This window comes from Perissodus microlepis, chromosome 7 (genome assembly GCF_051167445.1).
Source record: "Perissodus microlepis isolate ML-2025 ecotype Zambia chromosome 7, ASM5116744v1, whole genome shotgun sequence".
Lineage (NCBI taxonomy): Eukaryota > Metazoa > Chordata > Actinopteri > Cichliformes > Cichlidae > Perissodus > Perissodus microlepis.
The window spans coordinates 28,167,102-28,195,100 of record NC_140467.1 but is presented as its reverse complement, the minus strand read 5'-3'; the positions used below and the strand labels follow the sequence as shown (position 1 = coordinate 28,195,100).

The window sequence follows — 27,999 nt, the reverse complement described above, 5'->3', positions numbered from 1 at the left end:
AGCTTTGTTGGATTTAAACATGTAGCAAATAAACTCTCACATGATGTGAGAATATAATTAAACTGATTATCAAAGGGAAATTTTGAGTTTTAGGCTATTTGAGCTATATATGTTAGCTGGCATAATTATGGGTTATAAACAGCTGTTATTATTTAGCTGGCATGTTGTCAGCTGTCCAGAAACGAGAGGGTTGCATGTCTAATCCGCTGGCAATAAGTACCTACGACAGTATTGGGAATAAATCAGCATTTTTATGCCCAGTTCAGGAGATGAGGCTTGAGGTGAGGAGGATATCCAGATGCTAATCACATCTTTTTGAGATGGACATTGCTGTTCTGTACTCATGTTTTATGTTTGTGGCTAGAGACTGACAACATACACTATATTGCCAAAGTATTCACTCGTCCGTCTTCAGATGTATATAACTTGAATGGTATCCCATTCTTAATCCATAAAATCCAATATGATGCCGTCTCACCCTTTGCAGCTATAACTCTTCTGGGAAGGTTTTCCAGAGGTTTAGGTGTGTTTATGGGAATTTTTGAAGCACATTAATGAGGACAGACACTAATGTTGAATGAGAAGCCCTGGCTCACAGTCTCCTCTCTAATTCATCCCAAAGGTGTTCCGTTGGAATGAGGTCAGGACTCTGTGCAGACCAGTCAAGTTCTTCCACACCAAACTCAGTCCAGTCCAGTGGTGGTGAGCTTTACACCGATGCATTTGACAAGTTGCATATCAAACTTGGATGTGGCTGCTCGACCATGGAAAGCCTTGCCTCAAGCCTCCTGCACTGAAGTCAGGGCTCTAACACAAAAATTGCATAAAAATACTTATTTATTCCTGATATTGTCACAGTCAGTTATTGTGAGTAGCTGTCTGTGGTTATAGGCTGACATTATGTCACCTGTCACATCGTATGACAGTTTATTCACTAAGTGTCCGAGTCCAACAATAACATTTCATAGACAGTTTCACTAACACTAGCTAACTGGAGCGCTTACCGACAGAAAAGTTCAGCCTACTCTGAACAACTCAGCATCATTGTTATAGAAATACTTATGACAAAGGATCCAGCGGATCCAGTCTGAAACATTTACCACAAAATATTTAGTAGATTGTATCAATTTTGTCCTTATTTATTCCTAAATGTTTTTGTTTATTTATTTGTTTGTGTGTTTTTGCGACAAACAGTATTAGGACCATGCTTTAATTGGTAGGGGTAAAAAAGCAGAACTCAATTTACTGTAATCTGCAATCAATAGACATCTAGTGGTAGAAATAGTGCTCACTGTAACTCACTCATTTTGTTTTTGTCACATTTATTTCTTGCACTTTCTGTTGTAAATTTCTTAATTGTTATTTTATTAGAATTTTTATAATATTTTTGTGTGTTAAAAGGTGACTGGCAACATTTCTGAATTTCACTGTACAGTGTAACCTGCTGTATATATTTTGACTTTAACTCTGTCCAAGGGGAGCGATATACTTTTTATAGGCATCATAAATGTTCTAATTTAATAGCTTATTTACAAACACATGGTTTCTTCCAGTTTTCAAGTATTTATTGTTTTTGTTTTTTATAAAACAGCAGTTTAGGATACATGCAGAAAACTGCAGGTTTAAAAGTGATCCTACATATGAGTGAAACTGGTTTTTTTTTTTTAAATAATCTTTGTTCAGGAGGAAACAATGACCAGTAAAGAGCTGCTTTTGAGGACACTGGAAGAGTTGGGAGATGAAGAATTCAGTGACTTCAAGTGGTATTTGGAGCAGCCACACAACCTGGATGGCCTCCCATTTATCCCAAAGAGTCATCTGGAGAATGTAAAGAGGACAGAAACAGTAAATAAGATAGTACAGACCTACAGTCAGCAGTCTTTGGAGGTGGTGAAGAAAACTTTAACAAAGATCAGCAGAAATGATCTGACGGAGCGATTATCAACCATCAGCACAACAGCACAAGGTAAACTGCTGGAGAACCACACATGTCGTCTGGTTATCACTCAGGATCAGACTGGTCTTTACGGCTGATTTTGCAGGTGACAGGCGGATAACTTCAATCTGAAAATGCAAAGAGTGGATTTATGTGTTCTGAGATTATAATATTATTTTATGCCATGTTAGACCCTTAATTAAAGATTGTGAATTATTATGTAGTTTTAGTTTGCATTATTCTCCTGAATTAGAAGAAGGTGATAACTCTTGCATTTGTTAAACTGATTTGCATTACATTAAACTGCTGATTGATTGTGAATGAATGATATTGTTTTATGATGTATTATACTGCTGAGTTATAAGAAATACTGTTTGCAGAAAGTCATCGCCTTATTTGTCTGATTAGAAGAGAACAGAACATACTGGAGAGGTTTTCTGCCCCATCTCAGCAGGAGCAGATAAACAGGGAGCCAAGGTCGTAGCTTAGGCGCCGTGTGAGAGAAAGAATGTGAATGTTTAGGCTTTTATGATTAGGTGGGGGCCACTAGAGGCTATAAGAGTTTGATCAATGCTCCACCATTTTGAGATCTGATGCTGTCTGCGTACGGTGTCCATCTCCCACGCGTGTGATCATTAAAATCATCGTTTGACTCAACCCGGCCGGACCAGTGTTGTTATTGTGGTTTTTCCTCTTGTATCCATCCCCAATATTTGAATCCGTAACAGTTTGGGGGCTCGTCCTGTGGTATTGGGGTGGAAGTTGGAGGTTTGGACGGTCCGAGGTTGTCGAACGGACAGGCACAAGCCAGTGGTCTGACGTGAGTGGGCATAAGCCAGCTTATACAAAGGTAAGGCACTACCTGTTGAATCTATTTCCAAAGTGTGCCAAATTGGACATGATTAAATTAAAGTCTACTCACTGAAATTACTGGTAGATGTCTGTTTTGATTTTGATGAAAAATCTCATGAGTTAAAGCAGTTAGAGGCTGCTAAGCAGTTAGAGGCTGCTAAGAAGTTAAAGCAGTTAGAGGCTGCTAAGAAACTAATGCAGTTAGAGGCTGCTAAGAAATTAATGCAGTTAGAGGCTGCTAAGAAACTAATGCAGTTAGAGGCTGCTAAGAAATTAATGCAGTTAGAGGCTGCTAAGAAATTGGGTTAGAGGCCCAAGTAGTTTGATAGGGAATTGGTCATTTAGTGAGTTAGAGGCTCCGTTGGTTATATGGTGGACCTGAGTTGGTCATGTTGTGAGTTAGAGGCTCCATTGACCACTAGGTTGCACCTGCCTCAGTCAGACTCTTGTTTTGGGGTGCTGACTGTTGTTTCAAAGTGTTATAAATTATTATAGAACGGCAGTTAGAGGCTGCTAAGAAGCGCATAGCCCGGAGGTTACGCTCCCTCCTGGCCGTGGACGCGCGACCTTGACCTGTCGGCGAACAGGGTTAGTTCAGTTTGGCTTAACTGTGGGGTACGGGGCATCCTGGAATAAGCTAGGAGTTAGAGGCTCCTTACCGTGTTAAATGGTATCTGCGCTTTTTTGGACACTGTTAAATTGAGTTAGGGACTTTAGAGATGAGGCCAGATACAGTTAGAGGCTGATACTGGTTAATTGATTACAAAAAAGTTGGACTTTCTTCGGTTGGACCCGTTAACTTAAATTTGTCAAAATTGTGTAGGCGCTAAAGCTGCCAGGCCTGACAGTGATTGTAAATATAAGACGTCTTTGTAATGTAAAATAATAGAGCTGTGTGAGAGACTGTGAGTGAGACTGTGTGTGACGACAGCGCGCTGCAGCGCTGCGAGCTATTTTTAGACGGTGTGTGAACATGCAAATGAGGTGGCTGCTGTGAAGCGCACAGAGGACTTTTGCTTCCTGTTTAGCGTGTTTTTGAGTTTTATAATTAGGATTTGCAAACAATGATACATGACTGTAATTGAAATGCTGATTTTGCTGATTATAATATTACAAATAAGGTTTTGAATGACTAGGGTGAATGTTTAATGTTTGGCTGGGTTTTGATATAGAAGAGACAAATCGTGCATGATGTAGACCGGCACTTCAGTCGGCAGAGTGAGATTGAGTGATAAATACAGCTGTGATTTGTTTCAGTTTTGTGGTGTGAAGCAGGATTTATAAGATTTTTAAGTGACTCTTGGTTCAGTTCAATAATATAAGCGGTTACATCTGATTTACTGTTGGTTTGATCATAATATAGGGTGTGATCAAGCACGAATTTCAGCTGTGTGTGTGTGACAGGAACTTTGCATGCCCATAGAAGGCAACTGCCTGACTGTGTGAAGTATGCACCAAGAGAGAGAGAGAGTAAAATCTAGGCAGATGAAGCGAGTGGATGTTTTCAGAAAAGAAATACTAAGTGAATATTTTAGTGTGTTAATACAGGTGGATTTCTCTCAACCTGACAGACAGGCCAAGCTTTGGCTCAAAAGTTTACAGCTTGACCCCAGCTTTGTCCCCACCCGGAAAAGAAGCTTAAAGGACATCTTCTCCTCCAGTTATCGGTTACCATCACTGGAAATTTTCAGGCAAGTTTTTGGCTGAATTGTTATTGGCACCATGTGTCCCTGAATCTCACAAGCAAGCTCTAACTCCTGGCTGAAGACATGGAATGCTGTTATTTAAGGTGGGAAATCAAAATTTGGGAAACAAAATAAAAACACACACACAACCAAAGAAATATATGAGAAAGGCACGTGTTAGAGGAATGCCTCGTTTGAGAAAAAAGTTAAATTAACCCACCTACAAATGCACACACACGCAATGAAAAAACAGCTTTGGGTGCCTTGAAAAGCGCTATATAAATCCAATCCATTATTATTATTATTATAATTATTACATTCATGAACACGTGAAGATTTTCCAGCAAGGTTAAAGCAGCAAAACTTAACATACACCTGTTGTTGAATGATAAAGTTTATCCACTACTAACAAATAAACTCTCTGGGTTGCAGGACAACAACTTAACTTCAAAAAAAAAAGACACTGGTCTGACCAACCAGTGACGACACGACAAATTTAGTGGTTAAAAGATTCAAATTGTGACATGTTTTCTGCTGATTGATTAATACAAGTGATTACTGAATGAAAGAAAATTCCTTTTATGGGCTTTTAAACATGATCTTAACAATTTTAACATGTACCTGTGTTGTCCTGTCAGCTTGGTGGGTTATGAGTTGATTATATAGTGAGAAAAAACAAAAAAAAGGGGGAGAGAAGGCTGACACAGGGCCTGGCCCGGTGTTTCTCCCCTCTCTGAATAACACAGCCAAAACAACATCATTTTCCTGTTCGTCTGTTTTTGTTTTGTTTTGTTTTTGTTTTTTCTCTTTATGCTTGATTACAGGCTGCTTTGCCGAGGCTGACCTGGACTCCTGCTCTCCCCTCTACCATCTTTGCTCTCTCCTCTACCATCTTTGATGTGACCCTGACCAAATGCTACAGCAGCTGGACCCACAACAACAACCTGCAAATGTCAACAGTGCTGCAGGAAAGCGATCTCATGCAGCGGAGACGGAGAGCATTAAATCCAAGGCCCGTTTCACTACACGGGGGAGATTTCCAGACAGCTTCAGCTGACAGAGCTGTGACGAGACGCCCATTAAGCCCGGATGAAAAGTGAGGCCGAGCAAAAGAATGCTGACCTTAACAACTCTGCATTAAAACTGTGCAGGACAGTGACAGACCAACACGGATGATCGGGCAGCAAAAAGGGCGTGGCAGAGACAGGAGGAGTAACTGAGGTCAGGAGGCACCTCAGAATGGACAAAAGCACAAGAAGAAAATAAGCTGAAGGCACAGGTGTCGGGGCTCGGCCAGGAGCTGACCTCTGAGAAGAGCCGAACAGCAGAGCTACAGAAGGCCGTGGAGCAAAGCAAGGAAAACATCAATAAACTTCAATCTGACGTGTACGGAAAAGACTCTGAGGTTTCTGCCCTCAGTAAGAGCTCAAGGCATCAGAGCAGAAACTGAGCATGGCTCAGGAGGAGCTGGCTGCTAATTGAACCCATCAGTCAGGCTTGGAGTCCCAGACACAGGACTTGAAATCAGGCCAGAGCTTGCTGGAGCAGGAGGTCACCAGACGGGACAAGAAGCTCCAACAGCAGGAGCAAGCCCTGAAGGAGCTACAGAAGCAAAAGGGTCAAGTTAAGGAGGAGCTGGACAAGGAGAAGATGCAGGACACTGGAGAAAAGGACTGCCTCAATTGGGGCCAGAACCAGTATGGACAGAACTTTGAGCAGCAGCACCAATGGATGCAAACAGACTGAAATGGAGGAGGGCAGGACCCCAGGGCACGCTTCAGGCCGTGGTTTACCCAGAACACCAGAACAGGAAAGTGATGAACACAAACACACACAAACACACACATCTACATACACTGACTCAGAATGAAGAGAAACACACATATGAACACATATGCACTCGTTGATTGAGTGAGAACTGACACACACACACATGCGCCAAGTCAATTCACTGAGAAATGACACACACACGCACACAAATCGAAATGCTAGTTCAATTCACTGAGAAGTGATCCACACACACACACATGCACACGCTTGTGCAATGAAGAATGCTTTACTAACAAATGCTTATGCTGACACGCAAAATGCTGCACACAAACATCCAAATTCAGAATCTGTTACAACAACAAGAAGCCATTGATTGTTTATTGGTTAAATGCATTTCATGTCACCCAGAGGGCATTTGTGTAGATTTAGGGGACAAGGTCTAAAGCAGTTTGGTGATGAAAACAATGTCTGTGCGTGATGTCTGTTTATGGCTCAAGGCCTCAACTGAATTGTTTACTGTGCTTCACACAGCCTGATAAGGAGCAGTGGTACAGAGTGAAAATGATGAATTAATGGTGTGAGCCTTATTTCGGAGCGCCACATTTTTGTGATTGAGATTTAATTGAAGGAGGAACACACTGAAAAAAAAAGAAAAAAAAGGGGGCCAGCCCTTGGATTTACGTAAGCATCTCGCGTGTATTTAACACAATTGCCTCAGGCTTTAAAGATCTGTACGAAATTCAACAACTCAATTTGTTCTCATTGAGATGATACGATACAATCTAATAAGAGTGGTTAGTTGCTGAACTCACGGAATTCACAACAACGCATAAGATTTCAAACTACAGGAAAATCACTGGAGTTATAAGAGGCAGACAGCGACACACACACCACATGCATGCTATTGCTATTTATTGTGGATTAACCTGTCAAGGGCAAGAACAAAAGAATTCTACATCAAATACAGGAAATCATAGCTTTCCTGTATTTCCCACATTGTTGGCATGCTGGTTAGTGCTGTTGCTTGACAGTAAGAAGGTCCTGGGTGCAAATCCACAGTCTGGCTAGTTTGCAGTGGTTTCTCTCTGGGTATTCTGGTTTCCTGCCACAGTGAAAAGTCATGCAGTTATTAGAGCTAGGTTAATTGATGATTCCAAATTATCCATGAATGTAAGTGTAAATGGTTGTTTGTTTCTATCTGATAGACTGGTCAGCTGTCCGGGGTGTACCCTGCCTGGCAACCTATTACTTCAGGGTTATTTCTCAGCCCTGTTGCAACCAGGATAAAGATAGGAGGATGGTAGTTGTTGTAGACCCATTCAATTTTTATGGTAACCAGGATCTAGACTTTGTTGAACCGTATGTTATATGAAGACAACATGTAGTATTTCAGTGACCAAGTAGTATTTGGATAAAAGTTATTGAATAGTGTTGAAATAAAATGACAGAATGGTGAAGGATTAAAATATTCCAGGAGCTCAACTTACTCCATCCGAACATGTTTCAATCGTGTTTTATGAACACGAAATGCACAGGTTTACTGAATATGAAAAGGTTGTGTTGATTTAACTCAGTTGTTTAAGTTTCTGCCAAAGCAAAACATTTGTGTGCAACCAGTGTCCACTATTGAAGCAAGTAAATCCAACATTTTTTCAGGGCAAAAAGGAGTTACGGTCCCTGTATTCCTACACAATAATTGTCCCAGGAGGGAGAAAAACTTTCTGGTGAAGTTTTGGTTGATTTTTGGGTTTTGCTTAACACTAGGTTGATTTCATCAGTGAGGTTTGGATTGTTTTCTTTCTCTAAGAGAGAGAAAGATGGTTTTATGCTTGGACATGTTTGCAATGGGCCCCAGTATTTGTTATTATATGAGTATTTTATTGGTTACGTTTGTTTTTGCTTTTGTTACAGTGCACTGAAATAAGAACATCTGAGAGGTGTGATCCACCGGTGGTGATATTTTGGTATTTTGTGAGTTCCTGATTTAACAAATCAGCTCTTTAATCCAGGCCTGAGAGATTGAACTTTAAAGCGCTATAAAATATTCTTACTGGAAACAGTCGCAAAGTGTTTTTCTCCATGATTATAATGGGCTTGGGAGAAATTCACTTATATGGGACACTGATCACATGAGAAGTCCTGAGCCTAAAAGGATTGCAGCGAGTCAATCCAGTCAAAAAACAAGGAACGGTTTTCCTTTAAAATGATGACGTCATCTTGCTGGTGATGGAGGCTCGAATAGGTTGCGCGTGAGACTCCATTATCAGCAACTTATGGTATGAATGTGTGTGGATGTATGCATGTGACTGGACGGTGATGGACTGACGACTAAAAGTTTTAACTGACTTGATACTGAGACAAAAACGGTGCCGACTTTAGGATTAGTAAATGTCCACAAACAATTCACCCAGCCTATAAAAGAAGGGGTGGATGTTTTGTCTTGCTTTGTTTTGTTTTTGCAAGAACAGAAGGATGACAGAGACTAAAGGGGGAGGCTGTAGCTTCACATGAGTGTGAACTGCAGACTGAACCCTTTGGTTGCTAATTTTGAGTTACTGATGTTTGCATTAAGAAAATTGTGTTTTAGTAGCTCTGTTTCGATTAATGTATCACATTATATTGTTGGGAATGTTAAATGCTAAAGTGAAGAAAAGGTTTGATTTCACTCATGACTGAACATGTTATTATTAACCATAGCAGGCCACTGTAAAGAGTCAATTAACTTTTATAGAGGAAAACAGCCAAAAAAACCTCTATTAATGTCTATGGATAACAGGGAAATGGTAGACTTGTCACATTCAAAATGGAGATATGTAACAATAAACACTGGTCCCCGTCATTTAGGTCCTTTCATTGAAATAGTCAATAATATAGAAAAGTAGAGATATAACCGACAGGGGCATGTGCTGAGGGGTGGTGCTGCGCAAGAACAAGAGCAAAATAAAGAAAAATTGTGTTTAGCTTTGAGAAATTCAAATTAAAATGCACCATTACACTCAGAGGATCAATATGAAATTCATTATATGCTAATTTTGTGGGTAAGTACATGACTGATAACTGTTCTGTCCTGAGCTTTTGTTTTTACAGCACCCACTTGACCACACCAACAGTTTCTCGCCACCAAAAGGGGGTACTTGCAAAGAATAGGGAGGAATATCATCAAAACTGGGAAAGGTAAGCCCCGAAGGGGGTGATAACACCATAAATTTCACTTATGGTCAAATTCTTAAAATTTGACCCCAAACATGAAAAATTCTTCAAACATTTAGAGACAGAGTGGATAAACATAATATCGCAAACCACATAAGGATGGAGCATTGGAATCGATAAGATGGTGAAATAACATGCAGGAAAATATTGACCATGTTGATTATGTTTATTCCAGTGTGCAGAGATTGGCTAATCGGACCAGGGGATGTTATAAAATGGATTGTCGGAACAGTCAGCGTTAAAGTCACCTTTGACAGTCCAGACCAAGGTTATTATCGTTAACGAAAACGAAATAATGAAAACTAGAGGTGAAAAAACATTTTTGTTAATGGAAATAAAAATAAAGAAAAAACAAAAAAAGGAAAACTAACTAAAACTGTAATGAGCGTTCACAAAACTAACTAAAATTAACTGAATTGATAGCAAAAATGTGTTTAGTTTTCATTGATGTGTGCGTGTCCTATAATAGTCAAGGGTGAAAATGAAGTTTAGTTTCCAGATTTTTTCTTGCCGGCAGGTGGCAGTACGTTAGTCGAGTCGTCTGTGTTGCTGCTCCGTCCACGCGCAGAATCATGTCAGGAAAAGTCGGGAGAAAGCGCCAGAGTCCAATTTGGGATTACTTTGAATATGACTGTGTTTTGGATAAAGCAAGTGTCTTGTAGTGGAAAGAGACAAATTATGAGGGACAGTTCTAAAGGGAAAAATCCCACAAACCTTAAAGTGCACTTGAAAAGCTCACACAAGAAGGCTAACCTAGCTTACCTTGAAAAGGTAAGGGAGCACACTCCCCCCCCCACTCAACCCTCATCCCCAGAAAACAGAAGCTAACCCCAGGCAAGGCAGCGTGATGCATCCCGAGACAACAGGACGGGGATATCTACATAACTGTGTGAGTCAATTGCCTTCAAAAAGTTTATCCATCCAATTGAACGAAAATTACGAACACCTGTCACTGCAAGAGTTAATAGTCTCAATACCCAAGGATAAGCATAAGAGCATGACTGATATGATGAAACTGGGATTTTGTTACACTTAATTTTTGCAAACACAACTGAAGCTAATCAAAACTAAACTGAAACTAAGGATTTTCAAAAATAAATAAATAAAATAAGATCTAAACTAAACTAGCAAACAATTGGTAAAAACTAATTACAACTGATATAAAATTGAGAATCTGAAGTCAAAACTAAATCAAAATAAAAACTAATGAAAATTGCAAAACTATTAAAACCCTGGTCCAGACTAAGATGGCGTTGGACATCTTCAGGGCAGAAAAGGGTTGGTGTGACCAAGGTGTGGTTTGGCTGGTTGTATGTATATTTCAAGATGATATGGCTCTGGATGGACCAGTTACCAGAGCATGGAAGGAGGACGGACTCATTAAATGAGGAGAAGGAATTTTCTGGGATTGGAGATCCTCTGGGTGAGTGGTTGACTAAAAGCATGCATAAAATATAAGCTATTTTTGTTGTTGATTGGTAATAGATTGATAATTGGCCACATTTACAGCTGTATTGACTTGTTGTGGACGTAGTGTACTTCATGTTTGAGCACTCTAATTAACAGATTGAAAATAGTGACATTAAAGGAAGAATATGCAGCGCCACCCTGTCAGATGCCAGTGACGGTGGGGCTCAGTGATGAATCAGGTGAGCTGCATTCATGGCTGAATCAAAACAAAGTTTCCCCTGCTGTGGTCAGTGAGGGAAAAAAGGGGGAAATAAAATTTAAAAGAGGCATTTATAAACGTTTATGTGGGAAGTGTATAAACGGGATACAAGGGGGTGTTTTACTGTTATTTTAGCATCAGCATTATTGTTACATCAGAATCATATAACAAGCATTGTGTTAATCATTTATTGAAGCTATTGACATTACATTAACATTTGTATTACAGTGATTGTTATAATCTCAGGTTAATCTTTTATTTACAGGTGCCAGAATAATTGTATGATCTTTCATTGCAGGTGTAACCATGATCATATTTATACATATTGCAGTTTGTTGCTCATTATAGTGTTGTGCTCAAGTTAATAAGGGTTAAAAGCTACAGTCAACGCGATGTTTGGCTGATCTATGGACTGGAGTGACTTTGGGCATTGAAGGCCGCATGCGCTTACATAACACTGATATCATGCTATTCTTTGTGATCTTTTATTCAGTTATATCTTTTGCTAAGTTTTAAGTAGTGGCAGTTGATTAAACAACATCCATTTAATATTACATACCTGATTCAGAGCAATACACACAGATCAACTTAACAATCTGCAGAACCTTGTAGCTGCAATGTTGTGTCTCCATCAGGGACAGTTGGCTCCAGGAGATAAGTGGGAGTCAGTGCCTGTCCTTGAGAAGGAGAGAATCTTGCTTTGCTATGTCAAAAGTAGTCAACAAGTTCATATTCAAGTGAAGTTCATATTATTACAGGTTTTGTTTCTTGGCAATTCTGCGGACGCAGGCTCTGGGCGGAGCCAGGAGTTGAACAGATCTAACATGCCAATTAAATTGATTTCATTCCCTGGCACAGGATGACAAGACTGGAGCAACGACACTGGATAGGAGAAAGTCTGATACTTTCTGAGATATGAGGTCACTAACCTTTTCTTTTAATTTTCTAGCGCCGTTGATTTGACACATTGGAATGTGTCAAAAAAGGGGGGAAGTTGAGTTTTAACATCAAACAAGGGTTATATGAACATTTTTATGACTTCATTTGTGTTTTAATAACTTAGGTATGGTAAAGCTTAAGCTAATAGTGACCCAAGAGGTCTCCGGACTTTTTTAGAGAATCAGTGAGAAGCATAAATCAGTATTTGTTTTTAATTTGTTTTTGATGTCTTTTGTTAGAATGGGTGGTTTTAATAATTTTCAGACACACCTTGCAAATGTGCTTATAATGAGTTGGCACTTGGTCTTTTGAAGGTCATAAGCTTCGTTCGGCGTGATGGTCCGGACTGATATATTGCAGGTATTGACTTTGAGTGCAGAGGGCTAAATGCAAACACGCTTACACACACATAGGATATGATTAGAATAAGTCCCTGGGACATTCTGAATATTCTAAACCAATTCTGCATCACCAGAAGATCAGTAGATAACAACATTAGATTATTAGGGCTAGGCAGAGAGGTGTTTTGGTTTTCTGTCCCTTACAGAGAAAGGAACAGACACCAGACGAGGTCACAGATATACGAGGATCCTTCGCAGCAGAGACAGACACAGTGACTGCCAAGACACCAACTGGGTTCAAGTGTCATGGCGTTTGGGCTCCGATTAGTCACCTCAAAAGGATGGATCCCATAAACACAGCAATAACCACGAAGGGGTTGGCGGAAATCCAGGAACACCAGACCAACAAGGTTCGAAAGGCTCTTGGTCAAAAGGGGGACACGTTCCTGTTCCTTCTTCTGGAGGATACACAGGATACACAGGACCCGAGGATACACAGATCGTTGTTTGAAATCGGGGCAGAATAATCCCCTGATCTGTGCAACGACTGAAGGGTTGTCTAACCCCTGAGGTTGAAGAAAGAAGAGCACAGGATCACCCGACTGGAAGACACTGGTAGCTGCAGCAATAAAATAAAGGCTAAAAGCTCCTTGGACAGAGGTTCTAGTCTGAGTATGTCTGAAGGGTATAAGGTAGCACCAAATAAAGCTGTGGGAGACCTGGGGAGAACTGGGGAGTGTCATCTGTACCTGCTACTGTTGTAATAATAGTTTCTCTTGCATCTGGACTGCGCAAACTCAGAGGTCATATAACATATGGTTCGCCCAACAGGGGGACAAAGGGCCTGAGGGGTAAGGAGAAGTGAACCCGGCCACACTGGATTACAGGGTGTAGGTGAACTCTTTATTCTAAAGAGCACAACAGGGGGACTGTGAGATTATAATATTATTTTATGCCATGTTAGACCCTTAATTAAAGATTGTGAATTATTATGTAGTTTTAGTTTGCATTATTCTCCTGAATTAGAAGAAGGTGATAACTCTTGCATTTGTTAAACTGATTTGCATTACATTAGACTGCTGATTGATTGTGAATGAATGATATTGTTTTATGATGCATTATACTGCTGAGTTATAAGAAATAGTGTTCGCAGAAAGTCATCGCCTTATTTGTCTGATTAGAAGAGAACAGAACATACTGGAGAGGTTTTCTGCCCCATCTCAGCAGGAGCAGATAAACAGGGAGCCAAGGTTGTAGCTTAGGCGCCGTGTGAGAGAAAGAATGTGAATGTTTAGGCTTTTATGATTAGGTGGGGGCCACTAGAGGCTATAAGAGTTTGATCAATGCTCCACCATTTTGAGATCTGATGCTGTCTGCGTACGGTGTCCATCTCCCACGCGTGTGATCATTAAAATCATCGTTTGACTCAACCCGGCCGGACCAGTGTTGTTATTGTGGTTTTTCCTCTTGTATCCATCCCCAATATTTGAATCCGTAACAGTGTATATGTTAACTTTTTAATCGCCTTAAGACACTGTAGACCCTCAGTTTTTTAAAATGTTTTTTTATCTTTTGGTAGGCACATTGATTTACACATAATGAAATATGCTATGTTACTGAAACTGGCACTGACAGATTTATTTAAATAAAACACAACGATTTTTACTTATTAAGTCTGCGTGGAATGGAAGTTTAAAACTTTGTTCTTTACATGTTCATGTCATACTGATAAGAGATTTTTTAGTTTTGTGATTATTGTTTAGTTGTAGCTTCATTTAAGATAGGAGAGCTTGTGAGTTGGAACCACCACAGGAAAGGAAAGTGGAACCAGATGTGTAGAGGAATGCGGTGACATACATACTACATCCTGAGTTAACGGTCACCCCCCTCTCTCACTCTCCTTTTAAGGAAATGTTTAAGTTTCTATACATACCAAGCTATCTCCTATTTCAACAGACAAGCTAAAGGTTTCTCCTATTATGGAAACGTTTTTGTATACTGAACATACCACTCCCACTTCCTTGAAAGCTCACTTGGAGTATAAATAAAGAATGCGCTGAGAGCCCTGGGCGGTTTTTCTGTCACATCTGTTGTGCGCACTTTGACAGCAGAGCAGATCGGACTGACCGCCCATGCGCATGTAAAAATTAGATATCTGAGTGTGACTTCATTTGCCTTTCTAATAACTTTTCTCTTCACATTTTCTTGGTCCTCCGAGCCGGAGAGGAAGCATCGGCCGCTGTGTCCTGCCGTCGTGGAAAGCTGCACTGAAATCTGTCCTCTAGGTAGGAGTGAAAAAGTCCAGGGACGCTAAAATTCGATTCCTGGCCAGTGTTTTATCAAGTGGTCCACGACGCTGGGATCCAGTGGCTGACTTTCAACATAGCCAGAGAATCTTGGGAAGGTAAAGGAAGTCACTCATTTACACTCACGTAAAACGAACTTTGGTCTCACCCGCCGAAAGGGTGTAATTAGGCTAATCCACTGCACGGATTTGTAAAAGCGCTGGGGTGATCCACCGAACGGATTTTCAAAATAAACGCGTTGGGGTGATCCACCGAACGGATTTTCAAAATAAACGCGTTGGGGTGATCCACCGAACGGATTTTCAAAATAAAAGCGTTGGGGTAATCCACCGAACGGATTTTCAAAATAAAAGCGTTGGACTGATCCGCCGAAAGGATTTTCAAAATAAAAGCTTTAGGACTGGCCTTCCGAAAAGGTCTGCGCGATTGTGTGAAATGTCTGTTTAAATGTTTGTGTTTTCTGTGTGTTGAGAGTGAATTGATTTAAACAGCACAAATACGCTGCTGAATCACTCTCATTGTTATTGTCATTTTATTTCCTGTCAGTAGCTGAAGTACTGGTGACAAAAGAGAACGGTTGAGTTCCGCCTGATAAAACTGACACCGCTCCACTAATTAGAGTGGAGTAGAAGGGCGTAGTCAGTAACCACTCTTTAAGTCTAATACCAGAGAAGGCTCTGCAGTTCTGTTTTAATGGGTAATCAGCCCACTAAGTTTACTGTTGACGAACAGTGGTTAGGAAAAAAGTGTCCAGGCGCCGGACAAATTAGTGTGCAAAGATGGAGAAATTCTAAAAAGACTAAATGAGAATGTAGCCCATCTGCATTAATACAACTTAAAGAAGCATTACTGAAAGAAATAGGAGAGACAAAATAAAGAAAGAAGGAAAACGCACGTAAGAATTAGAATATTTCCAAGCATGGAAGAGAGAGGCAGATAGACGATGTGAGAATAAACAAAAGAAACAAGAAAAGAAGAAAGAAAAGGCAGAGGTATTAGACCCCCCACCATATGCTCCACTCGCTGCTGCGAGGCCGACCCCCACTTCTGCTGCTGTGAAACCAGCCCCCACTTCCGCTGCTGCGACCCCCCTTAAACAATCCTGTGATCCGTTCAGACCTCAACCTGGTCCTTATGCAGAGGCACAAAACATGTTAGATAAAATAGCACTAGGTGAAAATCCACAAAAAAAAAAAAAAAAAAAAAAAAAAAAAAAAATAATAATAATAATAATAGGAAAAGATCGCTACGGAGGAGATATGGGAGGTGATGTTGATCCACCTGGTCCTCCCGGCATTTTTCCCATGATAGCAGTACTAAACCCCAGATACGGCCATCCCGCAGGGGAAGGTGGAGAAGGTGGAGAGGTAACAGACAGGGACAGAGGAGGATTTAGAGGAAAGGGCCAGAGATATGTAAGACAGACAGACTTACGCGAAAGAAGTGAAGAAAGAGATAATACGTGCTGGAATTGTGGCAAGGAAGGGCATTTCGCCAGAGATTGCAGACATAAAACAGACAAACGGCAATATTCAAATGAATGACTAAATGAGAAAAAGCCAAATGAAAATGATAAAAGTGACGCAGAAGTATTTACTGTCTATCAATTAGTGTCTGAAGTAAAAGGCAAACCTACACTGACAGTATATGTTAATAGCAAACCAGTGCAGATGTTATGTGATACAGGAGTATGTAAAACCGTTTTGAACAGAAGACCACAGGAAGTACAATTCTCAGAAGATACATATATAATCGCAAAGAAGACAAAGATTGTTATATATGCTCACACATGCCTGCTACAACACAGCATGCTACATTATATGGCAGACTTATGAACATGATTCAAGTGACATGAGCAGCAAGCTTTGCCAGTTTAGGTTATCAATATTCAGGAATTGTCCTAAACCACAGCAACCTCCTGACTATTGGACTATAGTTTTGGACTGTTTTTAAATGCATCGACCAGCATCAACAAAGAGCAAAATCAGGAAATTGATGCCATAAGAATAACTGTTATGCAACACCGAGTTGCCCTGGACATGATCTTGGCAGAAAAGCGCGGACTGTGTTTTGTTTAATATAACTTGTTGTACATATATTCCAGACAATGTGCATTCTGATAATATGACAAATGCTCTACAATTACTTAGAAACGTTAAACAGGCACAGGTAACCGATTGGGCAAATTTACAAAGTAATTGGTGGAATTGGTTTATGAGCGGCTCATGGAGAACACTGATGTTTAAGGTTTTAATGTTTATTGGCCTAATACTTATTATGTTTTGTATCTTTACTACATGCATTATCCCCTGTGTAAGAGGAATGGTATCAAGAATGATATCTCAATCTCTTGTTGCATATGTTACTGTGCCAGACGAGGAAGAAGGAGAAGACGATGAGTATGAAACTAATGTGATGAATGATTATGTTTGAATGATACACATTTTATGACGACCAGACCGAAAGCACTCACAATGTAGGGTCTGTGTCTGAAACACATTGATGTATTTTCTTAAAATCGCTACAAACAGGAGGGAATGATAAGAGATTTTTTAGTTTTGTGATTATTGTTTAGTTGTAGCTTCATTTAAGATAGGAGAGCTTGTGAGTTGGAACCACCACAGGAAAGGAAAGTGGAACCAGATGTGTAGAGGAATGCGGTGACATACATACTACATCCTGAGTTAACGGTCACCCCCCTCTCTCACTCTCCTTTTAAGGAAATGTTTAAGTTTCTATACATACCAAGCTATCTCCTATTTCAACAGACAAGCTAAAGGTTTCTCCTATTATGGAAACGTTTTTGTATACTGAACATACCACTCCTACTTCCTTGAAAGCTCACTTGGAGTATAAATAAAGAATGCGCTGAGAGCCCTGGGCGGTTTTTCTGTCACATCTGTTGTGCACACTTTGACAGCAGAGCAGATCGGACTGACCGCCCATGCGCATGTAAAAATTAGATATCTGAGCGTGACTTCATTTGCCTTTCTAATAACTTTTCTCTTCACACATACAGATGTGAAGTCTCCACGGCCCATAACACGTTACAAAGAACAGCTTCAGTCAAACCTTCAGGTCAGGTTTATGTGCAAACAAGAAGGATGGACATCAAAGAAAGATGAAAAGAACCTGGATGACATCTACACTGATCTGTACATCACAGCTGGAGGAGAAACACACACCACCAGTCACTTCAGGCAGATTGAAATGGCCTCTGGAAGGCCTGCAGGAACTGAAATTAGCAACATCTTCACACACCCTTCTGGCATTAAAAAGAATATAAGAACTGTGCTGACTGCTGGGGAAGCAGGAAGTGGTAAAACCTTCCTGGTGCACAAGTTTGTTTTGGATTGGGCTGAAAAAAGAACCAATCAGGATGTAGATCTGTTATTTCCCTTCATGTTTAATGAGTTGAATTTGCAAAAGGACAAAGAGTACAGCTTTGCCAAACTCATCCACATGTGTATCCCTGAAAGTGTGCACATCAAAGAGGAGGAGCTTAACAGCATCTTCACAACACTGCAGACATCAGGAAACTCAGACTTTGAAAAGAGTGAATACAAACTTCTGTTTGTGTTGGATGGACTGAATGAGAGTTGCCTTCAGCTGAACTTCACTGCCACAGAAAAAATACCTGTCGATGTGACCAAGTCCACCTCAGTGGATGTGCTGCTGACAAACCTCATCACAGGTTGCCTGCTTCCCTCCGCTCGTATCTGGATGACCACATGGCCTGGAGAAGCAATCTCTGCTGATTTTATTGATATGGTAACTGAGGTCAGAGGGTTTACGGAGCTACAGAGGGAGGAGTACTTCAGGAAGAGATTCAGAGATGAGGAGAAGGTCAGCAGGATCATCTCCCACATCAAGTCATCACCAAGCCTCCACTTCATGTGCCACATCCCGGTCTACTGCTGGAGCACTGCTACAGTTTTGCAGGAGGTATTGAAGAGCAAAGAGAGAGGAGATCTGCTGGAGACCCTGACTGAGGTTTACACAGAGTTCCTGAATGTTCAGATCAGAAATTTGAAGCAAAAATATGGCCCAGAAAAAAGCCTTGAGTGCATTAAAATGATTGGAAAACTGGCTTTTAACCAGCTGGAGAAAAGCTGCCTGATCTTCAGTGAAGAACTAACAGAGGATGCAAGCACTTTCACAGAACCCTTAAAGCTTTCAAATGCATTCTTCTGGTTCTTTAAAGAGGATCATCAGCTGAAGAAGGGCAGGAAAAAAGTGTTCAGCTTTGTCCATCAGAGTGTAGTGGAGTTTTTGGCTGCTCTGTTTGTGGTCTCAGACATTATCACTGAAGACAATTTGGCTCCATCACAGACTTGTTTGAAGATACCTGGAAATGTTTTCAGCCAAACACATATACCAGAAATCTACAGTAAAACTGTTGACAAAGCCATAAAGAGTCTGGATGGACATCTGGACTTGTTCCTTCGCTTCCTCCTGGGCCTTTCACAGCAGACCAACAAACCTCTATTACAAGACCTGCTGCAAACAAGAAGTAGCTCACAGACCATTAAGCTAATAGTAGAACTTGGAACTCAATAATCCACACTGTAAACTGCAAACTGTCAGGTTTGTCAGACCAAGTTATATGGTACTAATGCTCTCTCAACTAAGAGAAGCAGCAAGCATGAGATGAATAATTTTCTTAGCAGCACATTTACTCTTGGCACACTTCAATAGAACAACTTCCAAACCAATCAGGAATCAGAAAGTCCTGACAAATGTCAGAAAAACAACAAGGCAGATTGAACACATTATTACTTGTATGCAAATACATGCAAATTCCAAAACATATAGGCACTAAATGGGAATGGAAATATATAAAAATCATCAACACAGTAGCTCCTATACAGAGGGGTTTTGAACTAACTGGTTCATTTATCTTATTACTGCCTCTTGACATATGCGTTTGCCAGGTAAACCATAAGCAGAGTAAGCACAATTACTATAATGTTACATATATAGCTATGATATCATAATATCTAACATAGCTATGATATTAGCTATTTTTGACAACTAATGAAAGAAATGTAAACACATACTTGCATAAATCATCAACAGTCTATTGTAGTCTGTTCATTTCAGTCTACTTTGCATCAGCAAAATCAACATTAGCAGCTGACCAAAGTCACTCTTTAAATTATAGGGTACTACCACCACATGGTGATACTCATCCACTGAAAGTGGTATGCAGGTTGAAAGCATGATCCTGTGAGGCTGAGCTCAGGGTTAAATAATTTTTATAGCTCTACACATCTCCAGATCACAGCACTTTCAAATCTGACTACAGTTTTTTTTTTTTTAACATACTGACAAATCTGATTAATCACACATTCCAAATACACTTTGGAGGATTCAGGAGGAGGCCAACAGTTACTGACAGAAGGTTCAGCAAAGAAATTTTAAATGTTTAAGTACACATGCTTCATAACTGGAACACAATACCTGACTTCAAAAAATAATAACATGTCCTGGATCCAATATTTGATATGTTGTCTTACTATTTTTTAATTTAATTTAATCAGTAAATGATTTGGAAAATATTGCTTTCTGCTTTTACTCATATTACATTTACATTCCATCTGTATCGAGTGTATCATTAACATCTGTGTGAAATTTTTGTTTAGTTCCTCAGTTGGCTACATGAGTGTGTGTGTGTGTGATGAGTTGTGTTTTTTTTTTTACATTCCTTCTGTTTCTGTTTTAAAGGCTGAATTGCTGTAATCTGTCAGAGAGAAGCTGTGAACCTCTATGTTCCCTTCTCAGCTCCAAGTCCTGCAATCTAAGAGAGTTGGACCTGAGTAACAATAAGCTCCAGGATTCAGGCATGAAGCTTCTCTCAGCTGGATTGAAGAGTCCACACTGTAAACTGGAAACTCTGAGGTCAGGATTCAGCTGTTTAATCAGAAGATTAACACTGCTGCATTAGATTATTAGCATTAGAACATATGGCACTATGGCAACATGTACGGCAAGTAAATGTTACTGATTGTTTACCACAAATATTTCATAAATGGATTGTAATGTGTTGTTATATCTGCTGCTCTGTTTAAGGCTGAGTAACCGGTCCGTGAGTCGTTTGGTACCGGGCCGCGAGAGTTGAGGCTCAGGTGTGAAATGTATGGTTTTCAGGGTTTTTATCGGTTTTCAGCGTTATTTTGTTATCGTTTTTATCGTTAACTTTTTTTCCTGGGCTTTTCACGTGTGTTATGAATAAATCTTTTTTTTTTCGGTACCGGTACTAGTTTTATTTTGTTGTATTTATCCGCGACACCTTAAAGGCCGGTCCGTGAAAATATTGTCGGGCATAAACCGGTCCGTGGCGCAAAAAAGGTTGGGGACCGCTGCTTTACACTGGGAAGAGGGCGGGGGGGGGGGGGGGGGGGGGACAGTTGTTACACTCGCAGTAGCACAGAAACAGAGCTGGAGGGAAAGAGAGAGAAAGAGAGCCAGGGACAACAACGTCACATTAGAAAGGTATAGTAATCATCCACAACTATTTTCAGTTGCGCATGATAAAGGATTCAGAAAGGTTATTCATGCAGGCCCTTATAACAGAGAATATGCATGTTCTTTTTGTTTTCATATTTTAATTTATATTTAATTGTGTTGTGGTTTGCAGTGTTTTGTGTTGTTTCACTTTAAATTTCTTTAAAAGGAAAAAGATGAAAATTTAAATAGTTAAAACTTGAAATGTGAATAGTTGTTTTTTGTATTATATGATTTATTTATTACATTTTATGTGGAGTGAATAAATAAAGTACATTTACAGTGGCCCCTAGAGACAAAGGATGTACAAACTCCAAAACACATACGAACTCCAAAACACGTACAAACTCCAAAACACGTAAAAACTCCAAAACACGTAAAAACTCCATAGCACGTACAAACTCCGAAGCACATACAAGCCCCGAAGGACGTACAAACTCCAAAATATGTACAAAAGATAACAGAAGTGCTCCAGGATGCTAGGGGCAGTGTTGAGCTTTTGTTACCTATGGGCTACACAAGCCAGAAAGTACCAATGACCAGATTTGGTGTGTGGTAGCAACAGGTAAATGAACATCCATCCATCCATCTTCATCCGCTTTTTCCGGGGCCGGGTCGCAGGGGCAGCAGCCTAAGCAGAGAAGCCCAGACCTCCCTCTCCCCAGCCACCTCCTCCAGCTTATCCGGGGGAACACCAAGGCGTTCCCGGGCCAGCCGAGAGATATAATCTCTCCAGCGTGTCCTGGGTCTGCCCCAGGGCCTCCTCCCGGTGGAACATGCCCGGAACACCTCACCCAGGAGGCGCCCAGGAGGCATCCTTGTCAGATGCCCGAACCACCTGGCTCCTTTCGATGTGGAGGAGCAGCGGCTCTACTCTGAGCCCCTCCCGGATGGCTGAACTTCTCACCCTATCTCTAAGGGAAAGGCCAGTCACCCTTCGGAGGAAGCTCATTTCCGCCGCTTGTATCCGCGATCTTGTTCTTTCGGTCACTACCAACACATCCGCGAAAAGCAGAGATGAGATTCTGAGGCCACCGAAGCGAAAGCCCTCCGCCCCTTGGCTGCGCCTAGAAATCCTGTCCATAAAAATTATGAACAGAATCGGTGACAAAGGGCAGCCCTGGCGGAGCCCATCACCCACCGGGAACGAGTCCGACTTATTGCTGGCAATGCAAACCAAGCTCTTGCAATGGTTGTATAGGGATCGAATGGCCCGTAGTAATGGGCCAGACACCTCATACTCCCGCAGCACCTCCGACAGGACACCCCGAGGGACACGGTCGAATGCCTTCTCCAAGTTCACAAAACACATGTAGACTGGTTGGGCAAACTCCTATGCACCCTCAAGTATCCTTGAGAGGATAAAGAGCTGGTCCAGTGTTCCGCGACCAGGACAAAAACCGCATTGTTCATCCTGTATCCGAGGTTCGACTAGCGGACAAACTCTCCTTTCCAGCACCCTGGCATAGACTTTCCCAGGGAGGCTGAGGAGTGTGATCCCCCTGTAGTTGGAACACACCCTCCGGTCCCCCTTCTTCTGCCCCTGATCTCCACGCAACATTGTAGAGGCATGTCAACCAGGACAGCCCTACAACGTCCAGAGCCTTCAGGAACTCGGGGCGGACCTCATCAACACCAGGGGCTCTGCCACCAAGGAGTTGTTTAACTGCCTCAGTGACCTCGCCTCCGGAAATTGGCGGGTCATTCCCCTCATCCCCAGACTCTGCTTCGTCAGTGGTATTAAGGAGGTCCTCGAAGTATTCCTTCCACCGCCTGACAATTTTCTCAGTCGAAGTCAGCAGCGCTCCGCCAGCACTATACACAGTGCAGGTAGAGCACCCCTTTCCCCTCCTGAGACGCCTGACGGTTTGCCAGAATCTCTTTGAGGCAGTCTGAAAGTCTTTTTCCATGGCCTCTCCGAACTCCTCCCACACCCAAGTTTTTGCTTCAGCCACTGCCCGAGCCGCATTCCGCTTGGCCTGTCGATACCTTGTCAGCTGCCTCCGTAGTTCCACAGGCTAACCAAGCCCGATAGGACTCCTTCTAAATGAACATTTTTCTTTTAATTATTTGAATATATATGAGTGCTTGTGTATAAATACACAAACAATACACATATGCTTTCAATTGTGTAATTTAAGTGATCTAGGTAGCTCTGTTTTGGAAGTTCAGTTAACGCTAGAAATGTGTTTTGGAGTTTGTACGTGCTTTGTCTCTAGGGGCCACCGCCTATATTTATATATAAACATATATAAATAAAACCACTTTTTTATTTACATTAGTAATTCCTTTTGTGCATAATTTTATATTATTGTTAATAATAAATTAATTAAAGCAACAAAACAACCTGAAGAGTCGGTTGGGAGCCAAAAGAGCTGGTTCTCTAAAAAGAGCCGGAAATCCCATCAGTACTGTTAGTAGAGCAAGTGAAAATTTCCTTTTCAAATCTGATGTTAGAAGCAGGAAAAAATGAGCAAGTGTTAGGGTTTGAGCGGGCTTAACAAAAAGGCAAATTGTGATGGCTAGATGACTGCATTACCGCAGTCACTAAAGGAGTCTGAAAAATATAGCGACAAAGTCGCTAAGTTGGCAACACTGTTACCATACCTTTCTAATGTGACGATTTGTCCCTTGTTGTTGTCCCTGGCTCTTTTTCTCTCTCTTTCCCTGCCGCTCTGTTCCTGTGCTACTGCGAGTTTAACTACCGCCCCTCCCCCCTCTGCTCAGCGCAAGCACAAGGCTCGCGTGCGGAGTGAAGTGAAAAAAGAGCGAGAGAGAGTGTGAGAGAAAGAAAAAAAACACGGCTCCCAATAAGGAGCTGGTTCGCGTCGTTCACTTCAAAGAGCCGACTCTAAGAGCCGTTTCGTTCGTGACCGACACATCACTAACAGCAGCTGTAATTTCACACAGTACTGAAATACAGGTGCCTTAAAATCCTGCAAGTAATACAGATAATATGAGAGGCACAGACATGACTACTCAAAAACATTGTACTTCGATTGTAGCTTCTGATTGAAACTCTCTTTTTATGCAGGACAAATAACATCTCAAAGTACAAGGACATCATCTCCAACAGTGATCTGACCCGTTCAGGACCTCCTGCTGTTTACCAGCTGAGAACAAAAAAACAGAAGTTTGGAACTCTGACAAGAATGACTGTTGGTGAAAAAAATCCAAACAAGCCAAATAAAACTATTTTACTTGTAGGTGAAACAGAAGCAGGAAAATCTACTCTGATCAACTCTCTGTTTAACTACAGCATGGGAGTGAAGTGGGAGGATGAAGTCTGGTTTCAGATCGTAGAGGAGGAGAAGAAAAGTCAGGCAGAAAGTCAGACATTAGATGTGATCGTGTACGAGATCTTTGGTTTTGAAGATAAAACTCTTCCCTACTCTCTGACCATCATCGATACTCCTGGATATGGAGACACCAGAGGGATTAAACATGACATCATCAGTCAGCGATTATTGGACTTGTTCGGATCAGATAATGGAGTTCATGAAGTTCATGCACTGGGATTGGTGATGAAAATGTCAGATTATCGACTGAGTGACCGAGCGATAAATGTCTTTGATTCAGTGATGTCTCTGTTTGGAGAAAACATGGAGAAAAATGTTGTAGCTCTGATCACACACTCAGATGGAAGACGTCCTAAAAATGCTTTTCGAGCTCTTGAAGCAGCAAACATTAAATGTGCCAAAAATGAGAAGAATCAGCCTGTTCACTTCCTGTTTAATAGCTGCCAGCATGAAGAGCGAACAGAGGAAAATGAAATTAGTTTGGAATTTGCATGGACAGTAACAGAGAGAGGAATGAGAGAGTTCACAGCCTTTCTGGAAAAAGCTACAGCTCAAAGACTGATGATAACTGTGGAAGTTCTGAATGAACGAATCAGACTGACGACCTGCATCCAAAATCTGAAAGATAGATGTGGCCTGACTGAACTGAAACAGTTTCCAGAAGGTTTGAAGAAAAAGAAAAATTATAGGAAAAGAACAGAGAATCTTTTGGAAAACCCTGAAAAGGAAATTATCCAACAGACAGCAGAGGAGTCACAGTTATTAAATGAGTCCTACAAACTTGTTGTCAAACTGGATGAGCAAGCTCTGAAAGCTGATTCAGCGTCTTCCATTGTCCACTTGGACTTCCTGATTGAGAAGATGAAGGAGAAAGGAAACACAGAGAAGGTCCAGAAACTGGAGGAGATGAGAAGCAGAGTGGATGAAGGAACCAGAGCAGCTCTGCGGTTCAAACAGCAGCTGGGAAAATATTTAAAAATGGACTGAAGAAGGTTCACATTCATTTGTTTTTTAACAGTGTGATATTTTTTAATACCTTAACACAGAGGTTCCCAAAGTGTGGGGCCCGCCCCCTAGGGGTGAGTGCAGAGCCATTGCAGGGGCGGGTGGGGCGGTATGAAAAAAAAAAAAAAAGAACGCTTGGACAATGCTAGCGTAATTGACAGGTTTTTGACAGGGCTCACACACAAACGCAAAGCAATAGATGAAGCATTGCCAAGTATGTTTCCAAACTTTTATTTGCTTACTCTGTATGCTCAAATGTGACCCGTTATAGCCAACAGAAAAAAAGCGGAGGCCCGAAAAACAGGTGGGGGTCCTCCACCACCACCACTCACAGAGGCTGAGCAGTTGGCCCTCAGCCAAAACAGTGGGCGCCCAGTGGCTGAAGGCATCTCTGCGGGGACATCCTCTGAGTCAATAACCCCGCAAGACACAAGTGCCTACATAAGAGGTAAATTCAAAATAATACATGATGTGCATACATCCTTTCTTCACAGTCACCTTTGCAGTGCTACTCATTCATTTGATAAACTCTTTACCATAATGAATTATTTTGTAGTGAAGTTATTTTCCTACTGATTTTGCCTTCCCTCAGTCTTGGTTGTCTTTGAGAGCATAATGACAATGAAGTGTAAGGTGATTGGTATATGTTTGTTAATTGCCATTTGGTCCCTTGTAAGTTATAAGTGACCTGTATAAACCTCATATTCTATCAGTTGATGGTGATGGTGTACTGCATCTGGTGCAGCCTCCTGTTGAGCCAGACCAACATGCAGTTGTGAGTACTCTTAATACTCCACAGATTATATGAGTTTACAGTAGAACAGCAATGTTGTTAATTTCTTTACTACAGGAAAATAATGAAGAAACATTGACAGCTGTTACAGAGGAGGAAGCAACAGAGACACTTTATGAGGTTTACATCTTACAATGGAAAATATAACAATTGAATAAAATGTGGTACTATAATAAAACCATGGACTTTCTATGTCTCTAACAGAGTGATGATGGAAATGAAGAGGAAGAGGGTCCAGCCACTTCTCCAACAAACCTTTCCTCAGTAAGATGTTCAGCACTGATTTACAACCAACCTAAGTAGGCATGTACTATGAATGTCAATGCTATTTTCTGTGTTTCAATAGCTCCCTGTAAAGCAGCTGTACAAGACCTATTTGATCAAGAAAATAAAAAAATGCGACTTGGAAATGGAACACTTCAAGCAGCAGATCCAAAAGACCAAGATTGAGATTTTACTGCTGGAACATCAGTTAAGGGTGGGTGAAGTGGTCAGAGATGGACGAATTATTTCAGTGTTTGAACAACATAATAATATACTTATTAATACTTTGTGTACAGGAAATACAGGCGACCAATAAAGCCAGTTGAACAAAAAATCTGTTTATTCTTCTTTCAACATGTTGAGGTGATGGGTCAAAGGAAATGATTGTGACATATGGTGTCTCTGACTGCTCTTCCATCTTGTATGTCCGTGGGAGGGTCAGGATGTTCATGGTTTGGATCACTGCTGATGTTTGGTTCAGAAGGACAGTGTTCTCCTCTAATTGTGGCAATGTTGTGAAGAATCACACATGCCACAATAATGTCACATGCCCTTTCTGGGGTGACCCTGAGTCTTTGAAGGCACTGGAACCGGGCCTTAAGCATTCCGATAGTCATTTCAACTCTGGCTCTTGTCCTGCAATGAGCCAGATTATATCGCTGCTGTGGGCCCGGTTCAGGGTCAGGGTAAGGGGTAAGCAAATAGGGTAAACATGGATACCCCCTATCACCAAGCAAGTAGCCAGTGAACTCTCCTAAGACAGAAGGATACACTTCAGTTCAAATGTCCCTGTAGCAATTGGTCTTTATATATTTTAAAGTATTTTCAACTCACCATGTCCAAATTTTGTGCTCAGTGTACATTCACGAAAAATTTGTGAGTCATGACCAGAGCCTGGCCACTTGGCTTCCACATTTGTGATAATGTTGGCAGCATCACATATGATCTTCACAGTGCAGAGAACACAAATGAGCATCCATTACTATACTGAAATAATTTGTTAGTTTGAAATGCTACAGGGAACTATGTACCTGTACATTAATGCTGTGGAAAGACTTCCTGTTCACATAGTCTCCTTCATTTACTGAAGGAGCAATGATTGGAATGTGAGTGCCATCTATACAGCCAATCATGCCTGGGAACCCTGAAAATAAATGTAAAATTTAAGTAGTAGTTCAAGTATCACCACATCATGAATTAAGTTTTGTTCATCCTGATACCTGCAATTTTGTGGAATCCCTCTTTGATAAATCTTGTGGGTCTGTGACCGGGGAACACCACTAACGAGTACAGGAGACGTTTCAGTGCAACTGTAACACTCCTGACTGCCCGACAGACGGTAGCCTTGGAAACGTGCTCAGCGTCACCAATATTATACAGAAAGCTCCCGTTTGCAAAAAAACGAAGTGCAATACAAATAATA

General features: G+C 41.1%; 1 protein-coding gene across 1 annotated transcript; it reads left to right on the top strand.

Moving 5' to 3' along the window:
* Positions 1-1,692: 1,692 nt before the first annotated feature.
* On the top strand, positions 1,693-27,426 carry LOC146383277 (NACHT, LRR and PYD domains-containing protein 3-like). Its single transcript, XM_084932439.1, has 6 exons — positions 1,693-1,966; positions 17,728-19,266; positions 20,354-20,360; positions 20,436-20,609; positions 24,250-25,967; positions 26,233-27,426. The coding sequence occupies exons 1-5, from the start codon at positions 1,693-1,695 to the stop codon at positions 25,499-25,501; spliced, it is 3,246 nt and encodes a 1,081-aa protein (XP_084788565.1). The 3' UTR covers positions 25,502-25,967; positions 26,233-27,426.
* The last annotated feature ends 573 nt before the right edge of the window (positions 27,427-27,999 follow it).

Excerpts from the sequence above, each read along its gene's own strand:
- LOC146383277 (XM_084932439.1), top strand. The coding sequence starts at position 1,693 with ATGACCAGTAAAGAGCTGCTTTTGAGGACACTGGAAGAGTTGGGAGAT. Across the intron at positions 1,967-17,727 it reads CATCAGCACAACAGCACAAG|ATGTGAAGTCTCCACGGCCC; the intron begins GTAAACTGCTGG and ends TCACACATACAG. Across the intron at positions 20,610-24,249 it reads TGTAAACTGGAAACTCTGAG|GACAAATAACATCTCAAAGT; the intron begins GTCAGGATTCAG and ends CTTTTTATGCAG.